The 22,557-nt window shown below is 46.4% G+C and overlaps 2 protein-coding genes and 1 long non-coding RNA gene across 3 annotated transcripts in view; 1 reads left to right on the top strand and 2 right to left on the bottom strand.

Moving 5' to 3' along the window:
• naglu (N-acetylglucosaminidase, alpha) overlaps positions 1-8,724 on the top strand; it is a 15,708-nt gene extending 6,984 nt beyond the window's left edge. The window contains exon 6 of the mRNA XM_085171355.1: positions 43-8,724. Coding sequence (XP_085027481.1) covers positions 43-1,247 — 1,205 coding nt within the window. The 3' untranslated portion in view covers positions 1,248-8,724. The remainder of the gene's footprint in view (positions 1-42) is intronic.
• LOC146513266 (uncharacterized) overlaps positions 6,532-22,557 on the bottom strand; it is a 242,356-nt gene continuing 226,330 nt past the window's right edge. The window contains exon 2 of the long non-coding RNA XR_014875869.1: positions 6,532-7,813. This is a non-coding gene — a long non-coding RNA (uncharacterized LOC146513266). The remainder of the gene's footprint in view (positions 7,814-22,557) is intronic.
• Positions 6,532-22,557, bottom strand: ipmkb (inositol polyphosphate multikinase b). Its single transcript, XM_085171368.1, has 6 exons — positions 21,347-22,557; positions 18,208-18,293; positions 16,827-16,923; positions 16,170-16,342; positions 11,360-11,441; positions 6,532-9,867 (listed from the first exon to the last, which is right to left on the bottom strand). The coding sequence occupies exons 1-6, from the start codon at positions 21,630-21,632 to the stop codon at positions 9,122-9,124; spliced, it is 1,470 nt and encodes a 489-aa protein (XP_085027494.1). The 5' UTR covers positions 21,633-22,557; the 3' UTR covers positions 6,532-9,121.

Genomic DNA, 22,557 nt, shown 5'->3' with positions numbered 1-22,557 from the left:
TGGTCTATTGTCTGGCCCTCATCCAAATGTTTTTCTCTCCAGTTGATCCCCGGGCAGTCTGGCTGATGCAAGGTTGGCTGTTCTTCAGCGATGCAGCGTTCTGGAAACCAGCCCAGATTCAGGCCCTACTACACGGAGTGCCGCTTGGACGGATGATTGTGCTGGACCTGTTTGCAGAGACCGCGCCAATCTTCTCCTACACAGAGTCTTTCTATGGGCAGCCCTTCATTTGGTGTATGTTGCAGAACTTTGGGGGCAACAGTGGGCTGTTTGGTACGGTTGAGAGCATCAATTCAGGCCCTTTTAAAGCCTTGCATTTCCCAAACTCCACCTTAGTAGGCATAGGCATGACACCAGAAGGCATTGAGCAGAATCCCGTGACGTACGAACTGATGAGTGAGCTGGCTTGGCGCAAGGAGCCAGTCAACTTGGCCAAGTGGGTGTCGCTCTATGCCATACGTCGCTATGGCAATACACAAGAGAGCCTGACTGCTGCATGGAGGCTCTTATTTGCCAGCATTTACAACTGCAGCGACCCACACTACCGAAACCACAACCACAGCCCACTGGTCCGCAGACCATCCTTTCACATGAACACTGGGCTTTGGTATGACCCCGCTGACTTGTACAAAGCTTGGAAACTCATCATGGATGCAGCTCCTTCTCTTATGTCCAAAGAGACGTTCAGGTACGATCTTGTGGATGTGACACGGGAGGTGCTACAAGTACTGACGACGTCCTTTTATCGAGATATCGCAGATGCTTTCAAGAAGCAAAACCTGTCAGAGTTGCTGACGGCAGGTGGTGTGCTAGTCTATGACCTCTTGCCGGAGCTCAATCGATTGCTGAGTAGCAACCGAAACTTCCTGTTGGGGACGTGGCTGGAGCGAGCTCGGTCCCTCGCCGTCGATGACAAGGAGGCGCAGCTCTATGACATGAATGCCAGAAACCAGATCACTCTCTGGGGTCCCAGTGGTGAGATCCTGGACTATGCCAGCAAAGAGTGGGGGGGGCTCATGGAGGACTACTATGCCCAGCGATGGGGCCTGTTTGTCCAAACGTTGGTGGAATGCCTGAACAGCGGACAACCCTTCAAGCAGGCGGCCTTCAACCAAGCGGTATTCCAAATAGAAAAAGGATTCATTTACAACGGCAGAAAGTACCCGACCAAACCTCAGGGAGACACGTACGAGATTGCTTATAGGATCTTCCTCAAGTACTTTCCACAGGCCCTGAACAGATTATAGTGAGCAGAGAGTACGTTTCTGAAAAACTTGCAAGTAACAGCTTGAAGAATGTGTTTGTCCACCTTCAGTTGTCCTCGGCTGTCCTTGAACAAACTGCTTGGGTTTACGGGAACAATCTGTTTTTTGCACACTTACTGAAATCAGCAACAGGTGGTTTTGTCTGTTCTTGGAAGATTATTTTCACGACTGATCACATTCCCGATAATGCTCCGTATCAGAGGAGGAAGCATCAGATCTCTGCTCGACTGTGGTGCTGTTTTAGACGGAACACATCGTAAGGAAAATGTTTCACATATTCAGCATTCCAGATTAATGCGAGAAGACTGATAGGAATCTCCAGTCTGCGCTGTAGAAAGTCTGGATCTGTCCAATCCAGTCTGCATGCATAACCTGCTGTGTACCTGAGACGCGCACTTCAGTGTCCCGCTACTGTTAGTGGGACAATCTAGCAAGGAAGTAGAAGCACATTTAACACACAAAATAATGTGTAGTTATAGTTTCTATATAACGCAGACACGAGAAAGCAAATCTGAATATTGGACATGTTAAACTTTAAGTGAATAATGTTTTTAGAAACGGACTCTGTTATGCATTAGTCTGAAGTTAATTTGGATATTGTGATTTTTTTTTCTTGTTTTTTCTAAATGAAATGAGCGACAGGAACATGTTTTATAGAACTGACACTAAGTAGAGGCAGAACAAGAAGGCCAGCGTCCTGCTTATCGAACTGTTTGGGTGCTTCAGACGCTGGTTAACAACCACCTCCTGTATTTAGAGCTCCTGCTCACATGCTCAGTTAAACGTAGTAATAATCCACAAAGGTCTTCCAAACAGATGAATTTGTATTTAGCAATGAACGATAAAGCTGACAAGCTCGTGTATTCTTGTCTGAATGATTATTCTGATTAAAAAAATATATTTTTATATCAAAATAAACACCTGTCAGACTTTGACATGTCAAAGGAATCAGTTACTTTTTCAGAAAAACAGTTGTGTTCATCACATTGATCAGAACTGACCCCTCGAAGCGTAGATCGCAGGACTCGGCCTGTGCAAAGGTGCCCCAGAAACGTCCAGCACAAGTCCAGGACGTGAGCTGCAAGCTTGGGCACGCTGACTTTATGACCATTAAAAAAGCTGGTGGAGAAAGCATTTAAAATGGAGCATAATTTAAAAATTGAACCCCGACTGAAAAATACTTTGTGTATATTTCAGGAGCTGCATGAAACCATTTATAACATTTCTCATTAATGAAGGCATCTTTTAAATATCTCTGAAATGTGCAGTGACTCTCAGCGGTCCCCAGCACAGCCCCCAGCTGCCTCCCCAGGCATGACATAGAATACATAAACATAACATTGGGAAGACAGGTCAGAGGTACGAAAAAAATGTTGCAGGCAGTCGAGGCTCCTACCGCCCTGCACTGATGGCCCCCTTCCTGCAGACGGTTGTCTGCCATGCATGGCTGAGAGCAGATTGCCTGTGGGCCCCCCTGCCCCTATTGGATCTGCCTCTGGTCACCCCCCTAGGGCTTCCTCCTGGGGAGGGCTGCATGTCCTAAAAGGGAGGTGGGGGTGATGGACTCCCTGTTGGCTGAACTACACAGGGTCATGGTGACCCAGGCTTGTCTATCCAACACGACGGCCATTTGTCGCTCCACTTGCGGCACTTGGCTCATCAGTTGCAAGCGAGTCACGGGGACCCAGAAAGTGCAGGGGAGCTGGTGGCTGCTTCCTCGCACATATCCTCGCTCATGAAAGAGCAAACCATAGCTACCGGCTGCTCCTTAGACTCATTCTGGATGGCACGCCACCACCTCTGGCTGCCACAGTCCTGGCTCTGGCAGGACAACCGGGACTACCTGATGAGGCAGCCGGTTGACCCTACAGCCATATTCAGACCAGTGGCAACCCAGCTCCTGCAGCAAGCTACAGACAATCGCCATGCTGCTCAGGAAATGTCACGGGGCTTCTCCCTCCTCCACTTGGTCCTCCGCTGAGTCCAGACTGAGGATGTGCGGCTGGTCCTGGTGGCCCCTCTCTGGTGGCCCCTCTCTGGCCCCACATGCCCTGGTTCTCAGCAATCCCACACCTCCTGGATGGCACACACTGGGAGCTCGGAGACGTGTTAAAATGGTAAATGGACTGATTCTTATATAGCGCTTTTCTACTCTCTAGGAGCACTCAAAGCGCTCTATACAACATGCCACATTCACCCAATCACACCCATTCTCACAAGCACTTTATCTATACTTAGTGCTATCTAACTACATTCACACACATTCATACTCCGATGGACGCATCGGAGAGCAACTTGGAGTTAGTATCTTGCCCAAGGATACTTGACATGCAGACTGGAGGAGCCAACGATCGAACCACCAACCTTCCGATCAGTAGGTGACCTGCTCTACCTCCTGAGCTACAGAACACCCCTGTGTTCTGATCAAACTATCAGTTTCAAATTTATATGTAAGCTTTTGGGCATGGCCGAGGCAGAGTGTGTTCACGCCCCAGCTTAGGTAACACCAGGTGTCTTTGCCTGGTTATATAGCAGTTTATTTTGACAAAGCCAGAGAACAGCTTCTCTTTTTTGTGTGTGAACAACAAAGTACTGCAGAACAGGGCTGGTTAGCATGGTTGTGGTAGAACATGCTAACTCCTGGACCTGGCTGTCCAGCAGGTTCGATCTCGGAAACCTTTTTGTTGCTAGGCCATGGTACTAACAACTGCACGCCAAAAATATCAGATTTGATATGAAGGCAGAGTTTATACCCTAGGAATATATAAGCTACTATTAGCTGTCAAAGGTCACATTTTCACCTGACAGGATTCGTCAACTTAAGACCATGAATACAATGATGGTAATTTAACCAGTAATCTAACCAGTACAGCTCAAGTTTAAAGACGGGGTGGACTTTATAATCTGTTACCCCAACGCATCCTCAGGATTTGGCAGGGAAAATGCTCTACTTTTGAAAACAAATAACTTTTTAGCTCTTAGCCTCAATGGCTTGAGGTATTCCTATCACTCTACCCAGGTGGGGGTCTCAGACACTCAAATCTGTGAACACGATAACCTGAGAAACGATGTAGGATTTTCAAATTGATACTATAGGTGCATCTGCACTGACAATGACCTCAAGATCACTTTCAAATCAATTCAATAGCGTCAAATCAGAATAACAGTCACCTCAAGTCACTTTATATTGTAAACTAAAGACCCTACAATAAGACCCTTACTATAAGCGAGCTCTCGCCGACAATGGGAAGGAAAAACTCCCAACAGGAATAAACTTCCAGCAGAACCAGGGTTAGGGTTAGACTTGGCGATCACTGGACAAGACCAGTTAGGGGTGAGGGGAGAAAGAATGGACAAGCAACACTGTGGAAGAGAGCCAGAGATGAATAATAATTACTTTTACATACTCTAGGAACCACAAGTAAACCTACAGTCTGATAGCAAAGTGGTCTGTTGGGGTGGTACAGTACTATACTAAAATTAAAAAGAAATAAAAACATCAACAAAACAACAACAAAAAGAGTCATTTTCCACGTACTTATGAGTGTAACCATCACCCATACATCTATTCCATTCAATTCAATTCAATTCAATTTTATTTATATAGCGCCAAATCACAACAAAAGTCGCCTCAAGGCGCTTCATAGGTACAGAGAAAAACCCAACAATCATATGACCCCCTATGAGCAGCACTTTGGCGACAGTGGGAAGGAAAAACTCCCTTTAAACAGGAAGAAACCTCCAGCAGAACCAGGCTCAGGGAGGGGCGGGGCCATCTGCTGTGATTGGTTGGGGTGAGAGAAGGAAGATCTATGCTTGCTAACCAAGCTTACCTGATAACATAGTACTTTACACTCTGGTCCAAATACCATCACTTCTAATCCCCAAAACGATTAAGATTGGAGCGGCTAGTTTCAAATATGGAGTCCAAAACCAAGCACTGCACTGCAAGACAGAGTTTTTAGATTTAAAATATCAAAATATCTCTTATATTGCTAAAATGGTTAAAGTATGTAGTAATCAGGTAGCATGGCTGTGTTCTGGTGTCAGGAACGACGCAGCTTGTCAAACTGTTTATATGTTTGTTGTTGAAAAAACAATGGCCAGAGGGAGTTGCACTGTTTTTGTCGCCTCTCTTTTCTTCAGCCTCTTTATCATACAAATCCAGTAAATGAAAATTCAGACCATTTTATAATTCCACAAAGATGATTTAAGAGCTCAGACTCCTAGGGTACAGGGACCGTCCACGTCCAGTGCTGAAAGAGGAGCTGCTCCACAGGAAGTGCTCACAGCAAGCTTTCAGTCAACACGTGACACAAACACACTTAAGTAAATCAGTGTTGTCACTCAAAGTAACTGTGCTGGATGAAAGGACAGTTCATGTGAACCACAGTTTGTATTTAAACATTAAACCCATCTCAGGTTTAATGGTACTCCTCTGTCTGCAGCTCTGTCCAGCTGACATGGTAAATGGCCTGTATTTGTATAGTGCTTTACATTCATTTACATTCAGTCATCCACCCATTCACACAAGCTACATTGTAGCCACAGCCACCCTGGGGCGCACTGACTGAGGCGAGGCCGCCGGACACTGGCGCCACCGGGCCCTCTGACCACCACCAGTAGGCAACGGGTGAAGCGTCTTGCCCAAGGACACAATGACCGAGACTGTCCAAGCCGGGGCTCGAACCGGCAACCTTCCGATTACAAGGCGAACTGCCGGCCTTCCCATGTCACACGGAAAACTCAAATACTGCCAAAATGATTTTGATTGGCTGAAAAGATCAGAACATGTTAACTGAGGATCACATGATGAAGCTCATGCTGGCTTTGGCCAGCTTTCCAAATGCAGCCTGTTAAATTTCTCCTCTCTGCAGTTTGCTGTGACTCTTCACTGGAGTAAGCCTCAAAGTTAAACGTGTATGCCAGCGTGCAAAAAACATCCTGGATTCGCCTCATTGTGACTTCCAGGTCCTGAAAGGTAAAATCAGGCTGAAGGATGGTTGGATCCTGATGTAAACATACCTGAAGAAATGAGGTTCAGGAACAGATTAAACCTTTAAACCTTTTTCCTGAAGAGATTCAGAACGGCACTCTCCATCCACGTTTCCTTCTTCTAACTCTCTAAACAGAGACTTTGATTCGATATGTCAGCTTCATTTTCAACATCTTGAATCTTACCTTCCTGTTAGAGCAAAGGTCATATGTAAAGCTCTTTAAGATGAACAACGCAGTCTTGTTTTAAAAAGCAGACAAGCACTCAAAGCAGATTAAAGTTTTTATTCACTTTGACTTTATATTACAGTTGAGATGCAAATGAATAAATTTGGGTAATTAGGCAGATTGTTGTTACAATTTAGTCAGTGATTCAGACTTTTTCAGTTTGCACCTAAAGTACTGCAAAAGAGATCGATGCACAAATGAGTGAAGGGAGAAAACAACAACAACAACGACAGAAATAATATGATATGCTTCATCTGACTGGCTGTAAAGTGAAGCAGGAATAAGATGAGAAATGTCACAAACCTGTGACCAGTGTTAGCAGACCAACACGCCGGTGTCATCAGGTTCACGTTGGGAACAAAGCGGACGCGATGTTGGTAAAGCTGCCTGCACCGAGACGCCGGGCCCCAGGGACACGCCCTGACTCGGTGAACACAATGCCCTTCTGTTAGTTAGCCACGACACAGCAGGCCCAGAGTCACGAGCTGCCACAATGATCATGATCCAGATGTGTTACCAGAAAATAAGGCAGCGCTTAAAAAAAATTCCCGTAAACATCCTTTAAGATTAACCTAAAATCAATGAAATTATAAAAAGAAGCAAAGTCAGAGAAAAGTGTCAACCTTTGCTTTTGCTTCACATTACAGTTCAAATACATCAGTTTCATTTACAAAACATCAGGATTTTGAGATTTTCCTTATGTCATGTGATTCAGCTGGAGTCATGGTGCAGAGGCGTTCACACAACGCAACAGCATCAATCACGAGCACCGCCGCACGCTTTTCCAGAACGCTGCCTTATATCAGCAGGGGGATTATTGCCATTCCAGGTCAAAGACAGGAGGGGCTAAGATTCCAAAATAAAGGACAGGAAGCAGATATTTCAGCACTGAATTTACAAGAGATAAAAAAATACTCGTTGACAATTTAAATAAACTTTGAGATCGTGACAAAAGGTCACATTTTTAAGAAAAGCAGTCTTCAACTGTTCCTACTCGTTCTCGCCCACATCCAGCGGGGACTTCCTGTTCCCGGAGCTGCGTCACCATTTCTAAAACAACTTTCTTTTTTAATATCAGCCTCATTACCAAGACCAAGGACCGCAAGAAAACCCGGAGCAGCTTTGGGGCCTGAACTTGGTGTGATACAGTCATCTGCAGCAGCTCCATCCTACCAAAGCACGAACAAACACAAAGCTGCCCTCAGCTGAGAGTCGTGTAAGAACGAGTTGGGACACACAACTTCTTCCTACAATCTTAAAACTACCCTCAGGGAATCATCTCAGCTTATAGCACATCGTGTATTAATCAGTGCAGCACGTCCCTTCTACCAGCCACACACACAGACACACACAGGCACGCACACACACACACACACACACACACACACACATACACACTCCTCGTGCCTATGGTACGACAACTTTTCTCCGTGCCCCTGGTACACCGAGCAGAACAACTTTGCCACACACACACTCTTCGTGCCTATGGTACGACAGCTTTTCTCCGTGCCCCTGGTACACCGAGCAGAACAACTTTGCCACACACACACACTCTTCGTGCCTATGGTACGACAACTTTTCTCCGTGCCCCTGGTACACTGCGCAGAAACACTTTGCCGCACGCACGCACGCACACACACACACACACACACACACACACACACACACGCACGATCCCTTCCCAGTTATAATGGCTGATTTTCCACTTGTTACCCAGTTAGAAGTTAGAAATGAATTCCTCACACGATCAAATCACTGGCCTAAGCTAACAACAGAACGATGGCACTGGAGTCATCACGACAAATCCAAATGTAGAGAGAAGCAGACGCGCGTCTGAGAGGATGATGTGGCAGCTCGACGTTTACAAGGACAGAAGCAGCCACGGTGAAAGACGACGGGTCAACGCCGATGAGCTCGATCGTGTCGAAGATCAAACACGCCATGGCTGAGACGGGGAGCACGGTAGCACTAACATTAAGTTGTTTCTTACAGTAAATACCTGAGTTAGACATGTTTAGACAGTGAATGAACAACAACAGGCCCGCCTCATCCCTGACTCACGTCTGCTTTCCAGCCCTGCTTTAGGAATCTGACGCCACACTGTAAACAAATGAATCCAGTTAAGCCCGTGAATGATAAGATGATCAGGAAGTGTAGCATGAGCGCTGGAGCTTTAGGTAGTTTACACACAGACTGCATAGAAGTCACCACAATCCTGACCCTGTGAATCCAGGAACAACAAAATCCCTCCGTCTGCACAGCTGACAGGAAACATCAGGACTGAGGTGGTGGATCTGCGGTCTGCAGCTCGCGCCTGAAAGCGAGACACCGCAGAGCCGTCGGCAGCGTTATCAGAGGTGCGGTCGACACCTTTGATCATTTTACACTACGTGCCGTCACAGTTTCACTGGCCGTGGCGTCAGATACTCAAACTGAGGTCGCTGAGGTCAGGTGACCCTGTGAGCATCAGTGAGCTGCAGACGCGGTGTGTGGGGTCCTAATGCCTTCATGGATTGGTTAGTGCATGTCGTGCTGAAGAACACAGCTGCCCAGTTGCCTCCGCTGCACACACACAGTCAGGTGAGATGATGCTTCGTCGTTTCAGCAGGAGGCGGGGTTTGTTTGAGCGAGCTCTACGCTGCATCACACAGGATCTGCTCCAGCACCGTCAGCAGGCGCTTCAGGCCGTAGATGTAGCCGTGATCCTGGCTCTCACTCGGGAAAACATGAGCAAAGTCGATCATCCTGACCTCCACCTCCACGTCTCCGGCGCCGCTCTCCGTCTCGTCGCCTCCTCGGTCCTTCGCCTCCTCCCCGTCCTCTCTGTCCACGTCCTTCTCTTGCAGTTGGGATTTGTTTCCGTTCCCATTAGGTGGTTGCAGCTCACGTGACTGTTTCCATGCAGAGTTGTCCTCCTCACCCGGTGCCGAGACGCCGTCTCCAGACACGGCGCTCACAGCGCCACCGTCTCCCCTGTGACCGTCCTCGCCTTTCCTGCGATTGGAATAAACAGCGTCCAGGCTGTAGTCCCAGTGCTCTGCCACCTGGATGTTGTTGTTGTTGTACTCGGCCACTTCCTCTCCTTGCCCCAGCTTTCCCTGTCTGGCTTTCCGCTCCGTGCCGCCTTCACCTGATGACAAAGACGTGGGCGTTTTTACCATCACAGTGGGGCTGACGGATGGACTGCTGAGGAGGGACGACAGGGAGGATGAAGAGACCGAGGAGGGCAGGCCTTCGTAGACAAACAGAAGGGAGCTGGCATAGAAAGTCAGCTGGTGCTGGGACTCGAACCAGCGAAGGATCCGCTGCACTCTGCGGATGCTTGCCGCCACGGCGTCCTTCCTCAGGCTGACTCCATTATGGAAGAATTTAGACAAGCCTGGTGGACAGGAGAAGACGTTCAAAAATAATAACAACAATAATAATAACAATAACACACAATAACTCAAGTGCAGCCTGTGTCTCCACTAGGGCTGCCACGATTAGTCGACTAGTCACGATTACGTCGACTATCAAAATCGTTGACGACTGATTTAATAGTCGAGGCGTCGTTTGAAGCTTTGTAAGATCCCAAAAGACGCAGGAATAAGTAGTAGGATTTAAGAGTGTAATAACGGACTGAAACAGAAGATGGCAGCACTGCATGTACAAGGATGCCAGCTGCCGTTAAACCCCGAAGAAGAAGAAGAAGCTGTGTCCCAGAATTCATAGCGCGGCCCAGCTCAGTTTCCAACAATGGCGGCAGCTAGTTAGTTTTAATATTACTCTTATTATTCTTTCTGGGTCACAAAATAAACGTTTAACGTATTTTCAGGCGAGAATGTAGCTGTGTAAACCTCAAATATCTGCTCAGTTTATCAAGACACCACATATTTTCAAAAGCGCTCCCACGTTTTCAGAGACGTCTGTTAGCCACTAGCTCGATAGCTAGCCAGGGGCTAGGCTAACTAGAGCCGTGAGAACACCGGACTCCCGGCAAATCATTTTCAAACCCACCGCCGTCTTTCGCTACTCAGGTTAAACATGATATATAAGTCACTTAGATAACTTAAAAATGTTATTGTTTGGCTTTTTTTAGTATTTTATTTGTTCCTGAGTAAATCGGTTTGGCTGAGATTAAAGCTATAGTTTTTACACAGCTGAATAAACGTCAAGCAGACAGCTGATTATCAGAAGTGTGAGATGCTGAGAATTTACTCCGGTGTCCTGTTATATTTTAGATAGCAAGGAGTTTATTAAACTTCACCGAAACAATCTGCAAATTTCATTAAAATTTAATAAACTATCATCTTGTCTTTATTTTTAGTTAGCACATACCTTAAACACTTAAAGCTGTAAGCTAATGATAGTTATATAAGAGCAGATGCTGCTGGTGCAATAAGCTGTACGTTTTACGTCCAATGGATGATGATCTGACTAGTCGACTAATCGCAAAAATAATTGGTCATTAATCGAATGATAATCATTCGTGGCAGCCCTAGTCTCCACTATGTGTGCCATTGTAACACTGTAATCACGCTGCACACTGATGTGTACACCATGCTAACACAGGCGCGATCAGAAGTTTCACATCAGCTGAAAAATGGTAAAAAATCCTATTTTGCATGTTTGAATCTTAACAAGGTTCCAGCTTCAACAGGAAGAAACAAGAGACAAACGAGGTTTAACAGCATCAGGCTGGAGCCCCTTTGTTCCTGCAGACCTGCCTTTGACTGGCACAGACTCACGCAGCGTCCACACCCCAGCACTGAGATCGGGTGAATGTGGAGGAGCAGTCAATGTTCAACAAACTACAGCATGATATGAGCTGCGTGACCCTGGGGTGGGGGAGTAAAGCCCCTGTTTACATTTCATCAAACACACACACATACCATCTTTGAGAGTGTCCGTAACCAATCCTCTTCCATAATGCTGATCATAGGAGTCGAACGTGTCCGTGCACACCTTGTACACCTGAGAATACAAGAAAATCTCACATTAAAACAAACGTCTGCATCAGTTTGAAACAGTGTCGCTGTTCTCAGAGTCACTTATTCAGCAGCTGGCAGCAAACCCAGAAGGTTCCTGGACTTCCTGCTGAGACGGCACAACAACATCTGTGAGCTGTGACGAGGCCTGATCGCTCAGGACTTCAAACTGATCGAAGACAGTGAGCCAATGAGAGAACGGGATCTGAAGGCTGCCTCCACCTAGTGGCCCAGAACTACACAAACGTGTGTGCATGTGTGTAACTGCAGCAGTGGTTCGAGCTCAGAAGCTTCTGTTAATGTGCTGAATGCAGAGTTACACACCGACACAGCTTCAGAGCCGTGACTCAAACACTGTGCAGCTCTTTCAGACTGACATTTCTGTCCACAAACCCATGCAATGCATGCTGGGAGCCTTTCAACATATTTACGTCTGCAATCCCATGATCATGAACGATAAGGGGATTCACTAAATCTAAAAATCAAGACAGCCATGACAAAGATTCCACAAACTAAAAAACAACCCTCAAAATGGATTTAGAGCCAAACTAATCAACTGTCACAGGTTTATTTTAGCATAATAATGACATGCTGTCTTCTGTTTCCGTCATCAGGAAGAGAGTGATCAGCAAACAGCAGCATCCTCTCTACGTAAACAACTGAAGTAGACAGGAACGCCCTCAGATCAGAGTGCTAACCTCTGATCATGATGCATAGCCACACCGCTCCTGTCAGTAGCGTACAGCTCCACTGTAATGCTGATGAATGTTTACAGCATTTAGAATCAGTCTACAGAGAGCACTCCAACTTTAGCATTACTAAGGTATTAGTAAAAGCTTAATTTATCATTTATACAGCATTACTCCTCCATAGCATTCATAAACACTCATTATGACTGTGAGGATTACCAGCAGTGATGTAGCAGCAGTGATAACTGTACACAAGGGGTGCAACGATACTCGTATCAATATTGAACCGTACGCATATGTATCAAACAATACAACATTTTTCATTTATTTTATCAACTTTCCTTCTGACGATGCTGTCTGTGTCAAGCGCTCAGTGGATCTGCGCTCGACTACTCCGCCTAGGCTGCACTGTCGAACACAGATCCACTGAGCGCAGGGCAAGCTAGCAAGACAGAAGCTAAGCTCGTTGCAACATGGCAAACTGAACCTCCCCCACCCTCATTCAGATCTGGCGTTTGGAACTATTTTGGTTTTCATGTGACGTATGACCCTGAAGGTAAGCGCGTCATGGACTAAAGTAAAACAGTATGTTGGATGTGCCAGCAATGCTCAATTACATTGGTGGGAACTAGTGTGTTAGCGCAGTTAGCTCGTTAACGTGTTGGCCGTCCAGCCCCACGCACGGGGCGATCCGCGGTAGCTCGTTAACGGAGATTTGCCGTGTTGTGGCGTTAACGTCATTTCAGCACTAGTGGGAACACAACGAATATGACTGCACATTTACTCCGACATCATCCTCGTGCAAAGACAAGTGGAAGCAGACAAAAACAACAAGCACGCATACTACAAACTTTAGCCGAGTCATTTAGACAGCCGTTAGCACATGATTCTCCTTATGGGGACCTGATATGTTTAATATGCTGCTGAGAATATAGCCCAGAAGAAGCGTATAGTAGAGCTTTTATTTTGGAAAGAGACATTTCTCTGTAATAAACTCTCTTTTCCAAAGATGAGTGATTTCTCCATCAGATAGATTTATTTATTTATTACTTTGTTGTTTCAGCAACATTAAATTTAAAAACTGTACGTTTGAGTTCAAATATATATTTATAATTTTAATAAATGACAAATTAAAGAGGTATGAACATTTTTTTTTGTATCAAAAAAAAACAAAAAAAAACGAACCGTGAACTTTGTGTATCGTTGCACCCCTACTGTACACGGTGTAACTAGTGTGATGTTATTGTAAAATGTTTCCCAGATTAGCATTTTTAAACCTTTCTGCTTTTACAATAGAACTTTATTTTTACTGAATAATCAGTGTTTGGTTTAAAGCTGCACTAAGGTGTTTGTCACCAGCAGAGGGCAGTACAACAACCTACACACAGACCCGACGTTTGAAGCTGAGTCCAACGTTCAGTCCTGTGAACACGCTGTTGTTATTGCTCTAACCGAAGTTTAACGTTTGGGAGAATGAGCTGTGATGAATTATTTATTGCCTCGTTAGCCGTGTTCCCCATTTCAACCTGAATATTAGTGGGCGGAGCCAACATGGGTTCAAGCAACATCTGTATCCCTACTCCAGACCTTCCCCACCTTACACCAGAGCCATTAGGAATGAGATTCCTGTAATTCCAGAATGAATCTCCAGTTCGGGCATAAATGATGTTATCTAAATTTTACACATTTACTACTTACAGTTTAAGCCTAAAGAGTGATGCTGACAGATTTCTTTCATTTACTTACCAAAATAAACCGAGACATATTCTGGTCCGGCCCACCTAAGATCAAACTGGGCTGTATGATGGAAACTGTAGTGTTCAGTAATGTTAGAAAAGAACTATATAAATGGCATGTGATGCTCATACACTCACATGGACACTGCAAATGTGTTTATTTAACTGACCTCAGTAAAACCTCACACTTTACCAACACAAACAGGTTTCTTTGGCTCCCTGGGACATGTTTGCAGTGTCCCATTGTTCTGCAGAGACCACATGATAAACACTGAGCACTCAGCTAAAGTCCACACGCAGACATCGCATTTTATGAGCCGTTTACAAAGGGTGTGGAGCTATAAAGCTGCTGCTCCGTCAGCCCATCGATCGAAGCTAAACACTCTTCACATCATCTACAGTCATCTAGAAACTTATGACTCATTTCTGCAAAACACATCCGTGACGTCTCAGCACCGAATCACACGTATCCTCCCCTCTTTCATACCGCACACTCTCTCACCCTGTAAACTGACCGGCCGTCTGTATCCACTGTGAGCGAGACATAACTGAAGCCACGGCGGCTCAAATGTCGCCCTGGTTACCGAGATCTGCATCGGGTGATGAGGACCAGACCTTCAGCAGATCCCAGGAACGACATCTGAGATCTCCACCATGAAGGACACAGTCCCAGAAACAGCAAAGACACTGCACAGGACCCTGAAGCTCCAGGCCTCTGGCAGAGGATCACGCACAGCGATTTCTTTATATCTCTGTATATGTCTGCGTCTCATGTTTGCTACATTTGATCTTAAACAGAAGCAAAGGGGAGAAAATGTATCTAATGTGACAGAGTTGGTGTTACAGGGTTAAAGGGGAAAAGCCCCAAAATCCAACCTTTGTGTCACCATTAGCTCAGTCTACAGGAGCCCTCTGTACTTTATGCTCACCTCAGATTAGCCCAGACACAGAACAAGTGCGCTCTTCCACTAGAAACTTGTTTGGCGGCCTTTGCACTTCATGGCTCTCTGACCTTTGACCCAGACACATCACACCAATAAGAGGAGGAGAAGTGAAAACAAGTCATCAACACATTCACACCACAGCAAACGAGCTGGAGGAAACACTGAATGCAGTCCTGGAGTCAGAGCTCAGCTGCACATTCACATTGATGCTTTTAAACATCTGTTCAAAGACAAATAAAGGAGAGTATCAGAGTGAGCATGAAACCAGCGCTGGCCTGTATCACTACCACACTCTTGAAGTAGCAGCACTCCTACTGAGGATGATGACGCTGACAAGTTGTAATGGAAACTGATCGACCTGATAAAGGTTTCGCTATGTGACTCTCTTTCAAACAGATAAGCCGTCTCTGTCGTTCCTCTTATCTGTTTGTTTGGTGTGGACACAAGTGGGTGTGGCTGTGTGTGCATGCACATGGAAGCGCCGCGCACTGTTCAGCTGATTTATTACAGGGTTAAAGATTAACCCATTTCCAGGTCCACTCCAGGACAAACGTTACTCGTTCTCCTTATCGTAGTGATTTGTGAGCCTGTGCAGCAAAGACATTTCCTCCTGCAGGTTACTGCAGACGTCAGCTTTACTGATACTGTGGAAATAAAGATGTGAGTCTGTGTTGGAACCAACACCAGCCTTTCTACATGCTTTCTTTGTTTGCATGCAGCTGTCTCAGCAGATGTAACTAGCAAAGGTGTCTAAACGTGCTGGAGAAAAGATGCAACTTTTACATACTGAGCACCTTCAGCTTCACTGACACGAAAGACACTGAAACATGTGCGAGTCATAAGATCAGTCAACCTCTCACGTTAGACTCACAGCCTGCAGAACAGCGGCGTGCTGACAGCGGCGTGCTGACAGCGGCGTGCTGACAGCGGCGTTGGTCGTTTTCTGCACTGTCATGTCAACATTTAACATGCTGACTGAGGTCTGATGGGAGCCATGTTGCTCTTGGGTTTTTGGAGCAGCGCACTGATGTTGGGGTGAATTTGCCGGGGCCTCCACTCCGACTGGCAGCTGTTTCCTCTCGTTACCAAACGTTCTCTCGGTGTTTCCAGAGTGACGGGCAGCAACAGTTGCTTCTCTAAGATCACTGCTGATGTTTCTCCTCCACAAACTGCTTTCAAAGTGCTCACTGCACCTTCTCCTCACCTTCTTAACTCCTACAGGAACACTCGGGGGGATATTTGGCTCTTCACACAAAGACTCTGCATCTGGACACCGACTGATCTGCAGGCCTGCGTGTAAACCAGTGCGTGCTTTTACTGTCACAGCACCGCGACTCAAACTCACCCTCAAGCCAAGCACCAGGAAGCCGATCTCCTCCATCAGCGGGTATTTCCTGATCTGCTGTTCCCGTTTCTCCTGTGAGGCGTACGGATCATAGCTCCGCTGGCCCAGCTTCACATCCATGATACAGGGTTTGATGAAGTGACGAGTCACATCCTCCAGCTTCAGGTACAGGTCTGTCAGGCACAACAGAAGGTGTTAGTTTGTCTGATTGTTGTGATGATGAACGTTCACGGAGCTTGTTGGCATATCAGCGTGAGTTTTATTTTAAAAATCTACCTCCTGTAAGAACAATAATATGAAGACACGCCCGCAGTGCAACACCTGCACCAACAATCACACATCTGGATGCACCAGGATGGACACGAATCACAGCTCTCATCGAGGACACACGGGTTTTCTCTTTGACTCTGCGGACAGCTACAGGTCCTTACTGACACTGTTACAGTAAAATGTCAGAGTCTGTACTGGTATTTGGAGCTGGAGGTCCCAGCGTGCACTGGGTCAGAAGCTCTCAGGTTTCTGTTTGCTGATCTGAGACATCTTTGCTCACACGCAGGTAAACAGTGTGCAGAGAGGAGACGGTTAAACTCACTATTAGCTTTTTTGTCTTTTGTCCGGCTAACACTAGCTGTTGTCCGTGTGACACCACAGTCTTACCATTGGGCCTGTCAGGAGAGGACCAGGTGCCGTAGTATCTGGGCAGATACGTCTGGAGCTCGAGAAGACAGGGATCGCAGCAGTCCTCTGCATAAACCTGGGACAGAAAGACATACGATGGTTTATCTATGTGAAGAAGTACCTGCCAAAGCTTTTACAGCAACTAAAATCATCTCTGAGGACGGCATGAAGAAAAGGAAGATGGTGCAGCAAAGAACTGAACAATCTTTGGCATCAGTGCCTCCCACCACGAAAATAATACTCAGGCTCTTTATAGTGCAGAGAGGTCAGTGTACTGGAAGCGAAGGGTGGCTAAATCTGTTTATACTGGGACTGTTTTAAAGTCTCCTGAAGGTAAAAACAGAGAGCAAGCATGTGTTTGATGACACTGCCTCCTGAGCTTAGTAAAGTTTTGGAAACTGGGAGCGATGCTGGTCAGTGTGGGCCTGCTGCTGGGATCCCGTCAAACGACAGCCACATGTTAGCCTCAGACTGACCTGACACAGCTCTGAAGAAAACAGTGAAGCAGCTCACTGTGGCTGCTGTACTGGTAATTAGGAATTTACATTTCTTCATCCATCTAACATTGCGAGCTACAGCTGACCCGGTGACCCCGGGGGAACTTTAAGCTCCACCCGAGATCCAACAGCCTGGGTAGAACATGTTTCAGCTTTATTGTGAGACAGCATCGTGCAGCTTCTGAAGGTCACAAGATTGAGTTCAAGTGTGAAGTCATTATGTTACACTTGAAATATAATAGGAGGAAAAAACCAAGCAAACAAAAACCTGCCCAGGCTACTCTGGTCTGGAGGTTTAACCTCTGTCTCTCTTCCACAGCATGTCTTTATCCTGTCTTCCTTCTCTCACCCCAACCAATCACAGCAGATGGCCCCGCCCCTCCCTGAGCCTGGTTCTGCTGGAGGTTTCTTCCTGTTAAAAGGGAGTTTTTCCTTCCCACTGTCGCCAAAGTGCTGCTCATAGGGGGTCATATGATTGTTGGGGTTTTCTCTGTATCTATGAAGCGCCTTGAGGCGACTTTTGTTGTGATTTGGCGCTATATAAATAAAATTGAATTGAATTGGTCTCGTCTGTGACTCACGCTGCAAACCTGCGTCCTTGTGGCAGCAGAGCTGGAAAACAAGGCAGTTAATGCCCTTCATGTACTTACTGAGCAGCATTTATAAGTCTGTTAACTTTATCACCACAAACATGTTTCCTGCTAATCTCCTTAAAATATCAGTTTTATTTTGAAAACTCACAAAGTTTAAAAACAATATTTTGAAACATAAATGTTGTTTTTATTTTTTGGGCAAAGAGACCATGTGACCCGGTACAGTGTGTGTGTGTGTGTGTGTGTGTGTGTGTGTGTGTGTGTGCGTACCATGCTGTAAAACTGCATCTCTCGTGGACCTCGGGGTGGAGGCTGAAGCTGTTTGAGGACTGTTCCATCTGGATGCTGCAAAATACCTGCAAGAAACACCAAAGTTACTGAAAATGGAAACTTAGAAAAAGGCCGACGGCTGCAGGTGCAGGACAGTAAGACGATGGTTTAAAGACACTTTAACAGTTTAACCATAAACAATTCACTCAGCACTGAGCTTTAAGTTCTTAAATCAAAGGTTTGACAGAAACACACAGAGAGGAAAAATAAAACACAACACTTAATGATTCCCCACATTTACACACATGACAAATACGAGCTCTCGGTCACACACACATTCACATCTCTTACAGTTTGCTGGTATTTTATTGGTGGGAACATGTTGTGTTTGGACATGACGGCTTTTTCCTGCAGAGGAAAATAACACCATCAAATGAAAACCAGCCCGAATACAAGCAGCGGCTCATGTTAGTTCACACAGGCGACAGAGCTCATGTCAGAAAACCTTAAACACTTTAGAAAAGGAAATTGTGATTGTGTCACTGTTACGTGTTTGTAAGGCTGCTGAAACAAAGCCAACCAAACTACGTCGTCATGCTTCTGAAAGGCAACAGAGATCATGAGTGGGCACCATCACCACAGTCGCGCCTGTGACACCTGCTGCTGCAACACAAAGTGTTGCAATCAAATATTGTGCCACAGACAATGACACAGCTGTGCAGTTTCTGTAGGGTCTGCAGCCGTGACACTGACCCCACCCGTGAGAAGATGGAGAGAAAATGTGCACAGACGACCAAGATAACGTATTCTGAATGCAAATATCGAGTCAAACGTGTCCTTTTAACCCTCCGGCTCACTACAATAAGTCGGCTTGTGAGAATAGGGCGGGGCATTCAGGGAATTCAGAGCAGTGGGTGTGTCAGTGTCACGTGGTCCAGTCTATGCAAACCTCACTTAAACCAAACATGTTTCCGGTCATGACAAAGAATCTTATGGAGACGTTTCGTGTTGTTCCTGTTCGCAGAAAGAGCAGCTGCTCAGACCTGAAACCTGGACAGTGGCAGAGGAATCGTTTGCAAAAACACCTTTAACAGCACAGCAGAGGCCTGAAAACAGTGGGAGGAGATCATACAAGCTCAACTTGTTCTACAACTGTCATAAAAGCCACAGCACGCCTTTTCTACGCCCGTCAGTTGGAGCTTAAGTGCTCTTTGTTAATATTCATTCTGTTCTTGAGGTCAGTAACTTGCCCAAAGATACTTGACATGCAGACTGAGTGAGCCCGGGATCGAACCACCGACCTTCTGATCAGCAGCTGACCTGCTCGACCTCTGAACCCTCCGATGTTACTGTGCTGTCGCTGCCTCACTGACAGCTCACAACAATATTCAGATTAAAGAGGTTCACACACGCACACAGAAAAATGTTTGTTTGTTTAAAACAAACATCCGAGTCAGCCTGATCAGCACAATCACTGCGTAAACATCTGCATTTATTCCCCATATTTACCAAAGTTCCTGACTGTCAGTAAATCATCCATGTGAGCCGACACACCTGAACGTGAGCTGGCCAAACAACAACATCTGATTCGAGCTAACATTATGTCAGGCTAAGAATCACACTCGTCCTCTGATAAACAGCTTGAATACTCTCGTATCATGTGAGAGTACTGAGTGATGTCAGAGCCGCTGTCAGCTAACAGCTGCAGAAACAGCAGTGCTCAGTGTCGCTGGACAGTTTCACTGACTCCAGAGTTTTACAGCCTCCTTCAGGGCAAACGGATGTGGACACGTATCGACAGCTGAGGTAAACAGCAGACTGACAGCATACACTCACTGAAATCTGCAATGCACTGATATCTAGTGATGGGATTTAGCCCCTTGTACCTTAATAATAATCCAATAAACAGATAAACGTCTCTCAGTACTCATCCAGAGCAGGAGGTTCTCAAGCACAACGTTTCAGGCTGCAAGAAGCCTCAAATATCTGGTGATTGTGAAACCACACAGCAGCAGATATGGAGCGATGAATGAGGAACAGAGAGAAGCTGAACTGATAAGAGACGTGCAGCTGCATGAAAAACGTCTTTCTTAAAGCAAAAATCTCAAAGTGATGTGAAGACGCGACTACGTCAGGTGGACAGAGCGTGGCTGTAGCCTGTGAGCTACGTGATCAAAGACCGCTGCACAACCATTACTGTGAAACAGGCTGTGGGACACCTTTACAATTACTCTGTGGGATAGATTTGTAATAATACTATCAACAGTCATTGACTCGTGTGAAGCTGGCAACCTTTGTGGAAATAATCAAAATCCATCCATTTCTGTCTGACTGTAACTGTGTCATATAATAGAGTCTCCAGTATTACAGGTACACATCTTTCCATGATAACACTGGTAAAGTAAACACATGTGTTGGCAACACTAAGACAAGTCCAGGTCTCTGAGAGTCGGAGCTCAAGCTGAGGTGCTCAGCAGTAGTTGCACAACTAAAAACAACAAAACTGCTCAGGCTACACTTGTGTCTACAGTTGACTCACGCTGTGTCACTACTGTTGCACTACGACACTGCTGGGAACTTGATTCATACTTCAAATTAGGAAATGTGTCATTGGTGACAGTAAGTCACTGGAAAAGGAGGATAAATGCTTATAAACGCTTCTGCCTGCAGCCATCATCAAAGTGTTCTCCAGTCATTGTATCACACATACAGAAAATGTGTTTTCCTCAAATATTGTGCTATAATTTTGAGTGTATAACGCTCACCCCTACACTGCAGCAAGCGGGACGATGGACAACTTTCTGAATTTTGGTATTTCAACGAAGAAATGATACTGTAGAGCGCCACGTTTGCAAAGCACAGAGAGAACTGCAAAGAGAAACTGTCACATGTGTTCCTATCATGGAAACACTCAAAAAAGTCCAGTGTGTAAGTTTGCTGTTTGCACACATGGACATTAGACACATGTCTGCGGATTCTATGAGGACAAACAAAGGAGTGCGTGTCTGCGTGTAAAGGTGCGTTAACACCTGTCAGGATTACGTCAGATCTCCGTGTGAATAACCAGCTAACATGAAGTCACACGAAGGTGTGACAGGAACTGTAAGTGCAGGGTGATCCGAGTCCGCAGCTGACTTACCCACTTTATCCACTCCATACTTGTGACCCGCCACCTGGTGTGACAGCGGGACGCAGCCGTTCAGGTGAGCCTGGCTCTGGAGCCCTGAGGGTGGCTGTCCGGGCTTTTCTTTAGGGGGTGCGCCTCCGGGGAGCCGAGAGGTCACCCCACCCGCGGAGGAGCTGTGGGCCAGCTCCAGCCTGCCGAGCGCGACAGAGGACTCCATCATCATCTGAGGCTGAGTTCTTGACATGTGTTTAAAACCGTGGATGTGCAGTGCTGGAAAGTCACAAGCCAAACATGTCATTCACATGCTGTCATTACGTAAAGCTCAGGCTACAGCCACGCGCAAATTCAACAAAGTGTTCCCGGGCACGGTGCCGTCCAGGCGGGGACAGCACAGCGGCTGCTTCGACCCCTGACACGAACCACGCTGACGGGCAGCGTCAGTGAGCGTACCCCCGCTGTGAGCGCCGGGGAACACGGGCCCTAAAGGCAGAGCTGATTTACTGACTCTCACATCTCGGACAGCAGCATAAATACATCCTGGCCACATCCCACTTCCTACCAGTGTCAGCGCACGCAGAGCCAAGGGCGACTTCCGCTCGCACACTCCAAAATAAAGCCGACCAACGTGGATAGATCATTCGGGATACACGGCACTGGCAAAGGACGAAACGTTATTTTACAAATGACAAGTCGGCTGTAGTTTTGTTCCAGTTGTACTCCTCTGTTTAACCCCAGAAGCCATTTATAAGCGTAAACAAAACTACTTAGGGCTTTTATTATGGCGGTCAAGTCACACAACTTCCGGTCTCACGTTCTCCGAGTTCCGCCAGCTCCACTTCCTTGCTTCAGAGAAGTAAATACTGATGTCGGAGTAAACGGAGGTGCACGATACAGAGACCCTGTTCCACGCAGCAGCGAGTCGGACACGCAGCGTGATCAGAGACACACAGACACGACACGATAACCGTCCTCAGCCCGGCCTTGTTATCGATCCTGTCCATTAGGCTGCTAACGGTCCGTCCTCGCGGACACACCGCTGCTGATCAAAGCCTTCAGCACGAGGGCCCTGCAGCTGAAAACAGGTCCGCGCGCTGTGCCGCAGTCCTAAAGCACTGATATGAAACGAGGTCGGCAGAGCCTTCCTCGGCCACAGATATCCAGGTCAGTGTAGGCGGCAGCCTCTACGTAACGAGCAGCTCAAAGCCTCCCACACGTTTGCGACA

This window comes from Neolamprologus multifasciatus, chromosome 8, assembly GCF_963576455.1.
Source record: "Neolamprologus multifasciatus chromosome 8, fNeoMul1.2, whole genome shotgun sequence".
In the NCBI taxonomy this organism is placed as follows: Eukaryota; Metazoa; Chordata; class Actinopteri; order Cichliformes; family Cichlidae; genus Neolamprologus; species Neolamprologus multifasciatus.
Note: the sequence above shows the minus strand (reverse complement) of the source record. Positions and strands in the feature narration are given on the sequence as shown.

Excerpts from the sequence above, each read along its gene's own strand:
- ipmkb (XM_085171368.1), bottom strand. The coding sequence starts at position 21,632 with ATGACATGTTTGGCTTGTGACTTTCCAGCACTGCACATCCACGGTTTT. Across the intron at positions 16,343-16,826 it reads CTCTCCTGACAGGCCCAATG|ACCTGTACCTGAAGCTGGAG; the intron begins GTAAGACTGTGG and ends TGTGCCTGACAG. Across the intron at positions 9,868-11,359 it reads TACGGACACTCTCAAAGATG|GCTTGTCTAAATTCTTCCAT; the intron begins GTATGTGTGTGT and ends CCTGTCCACCAG.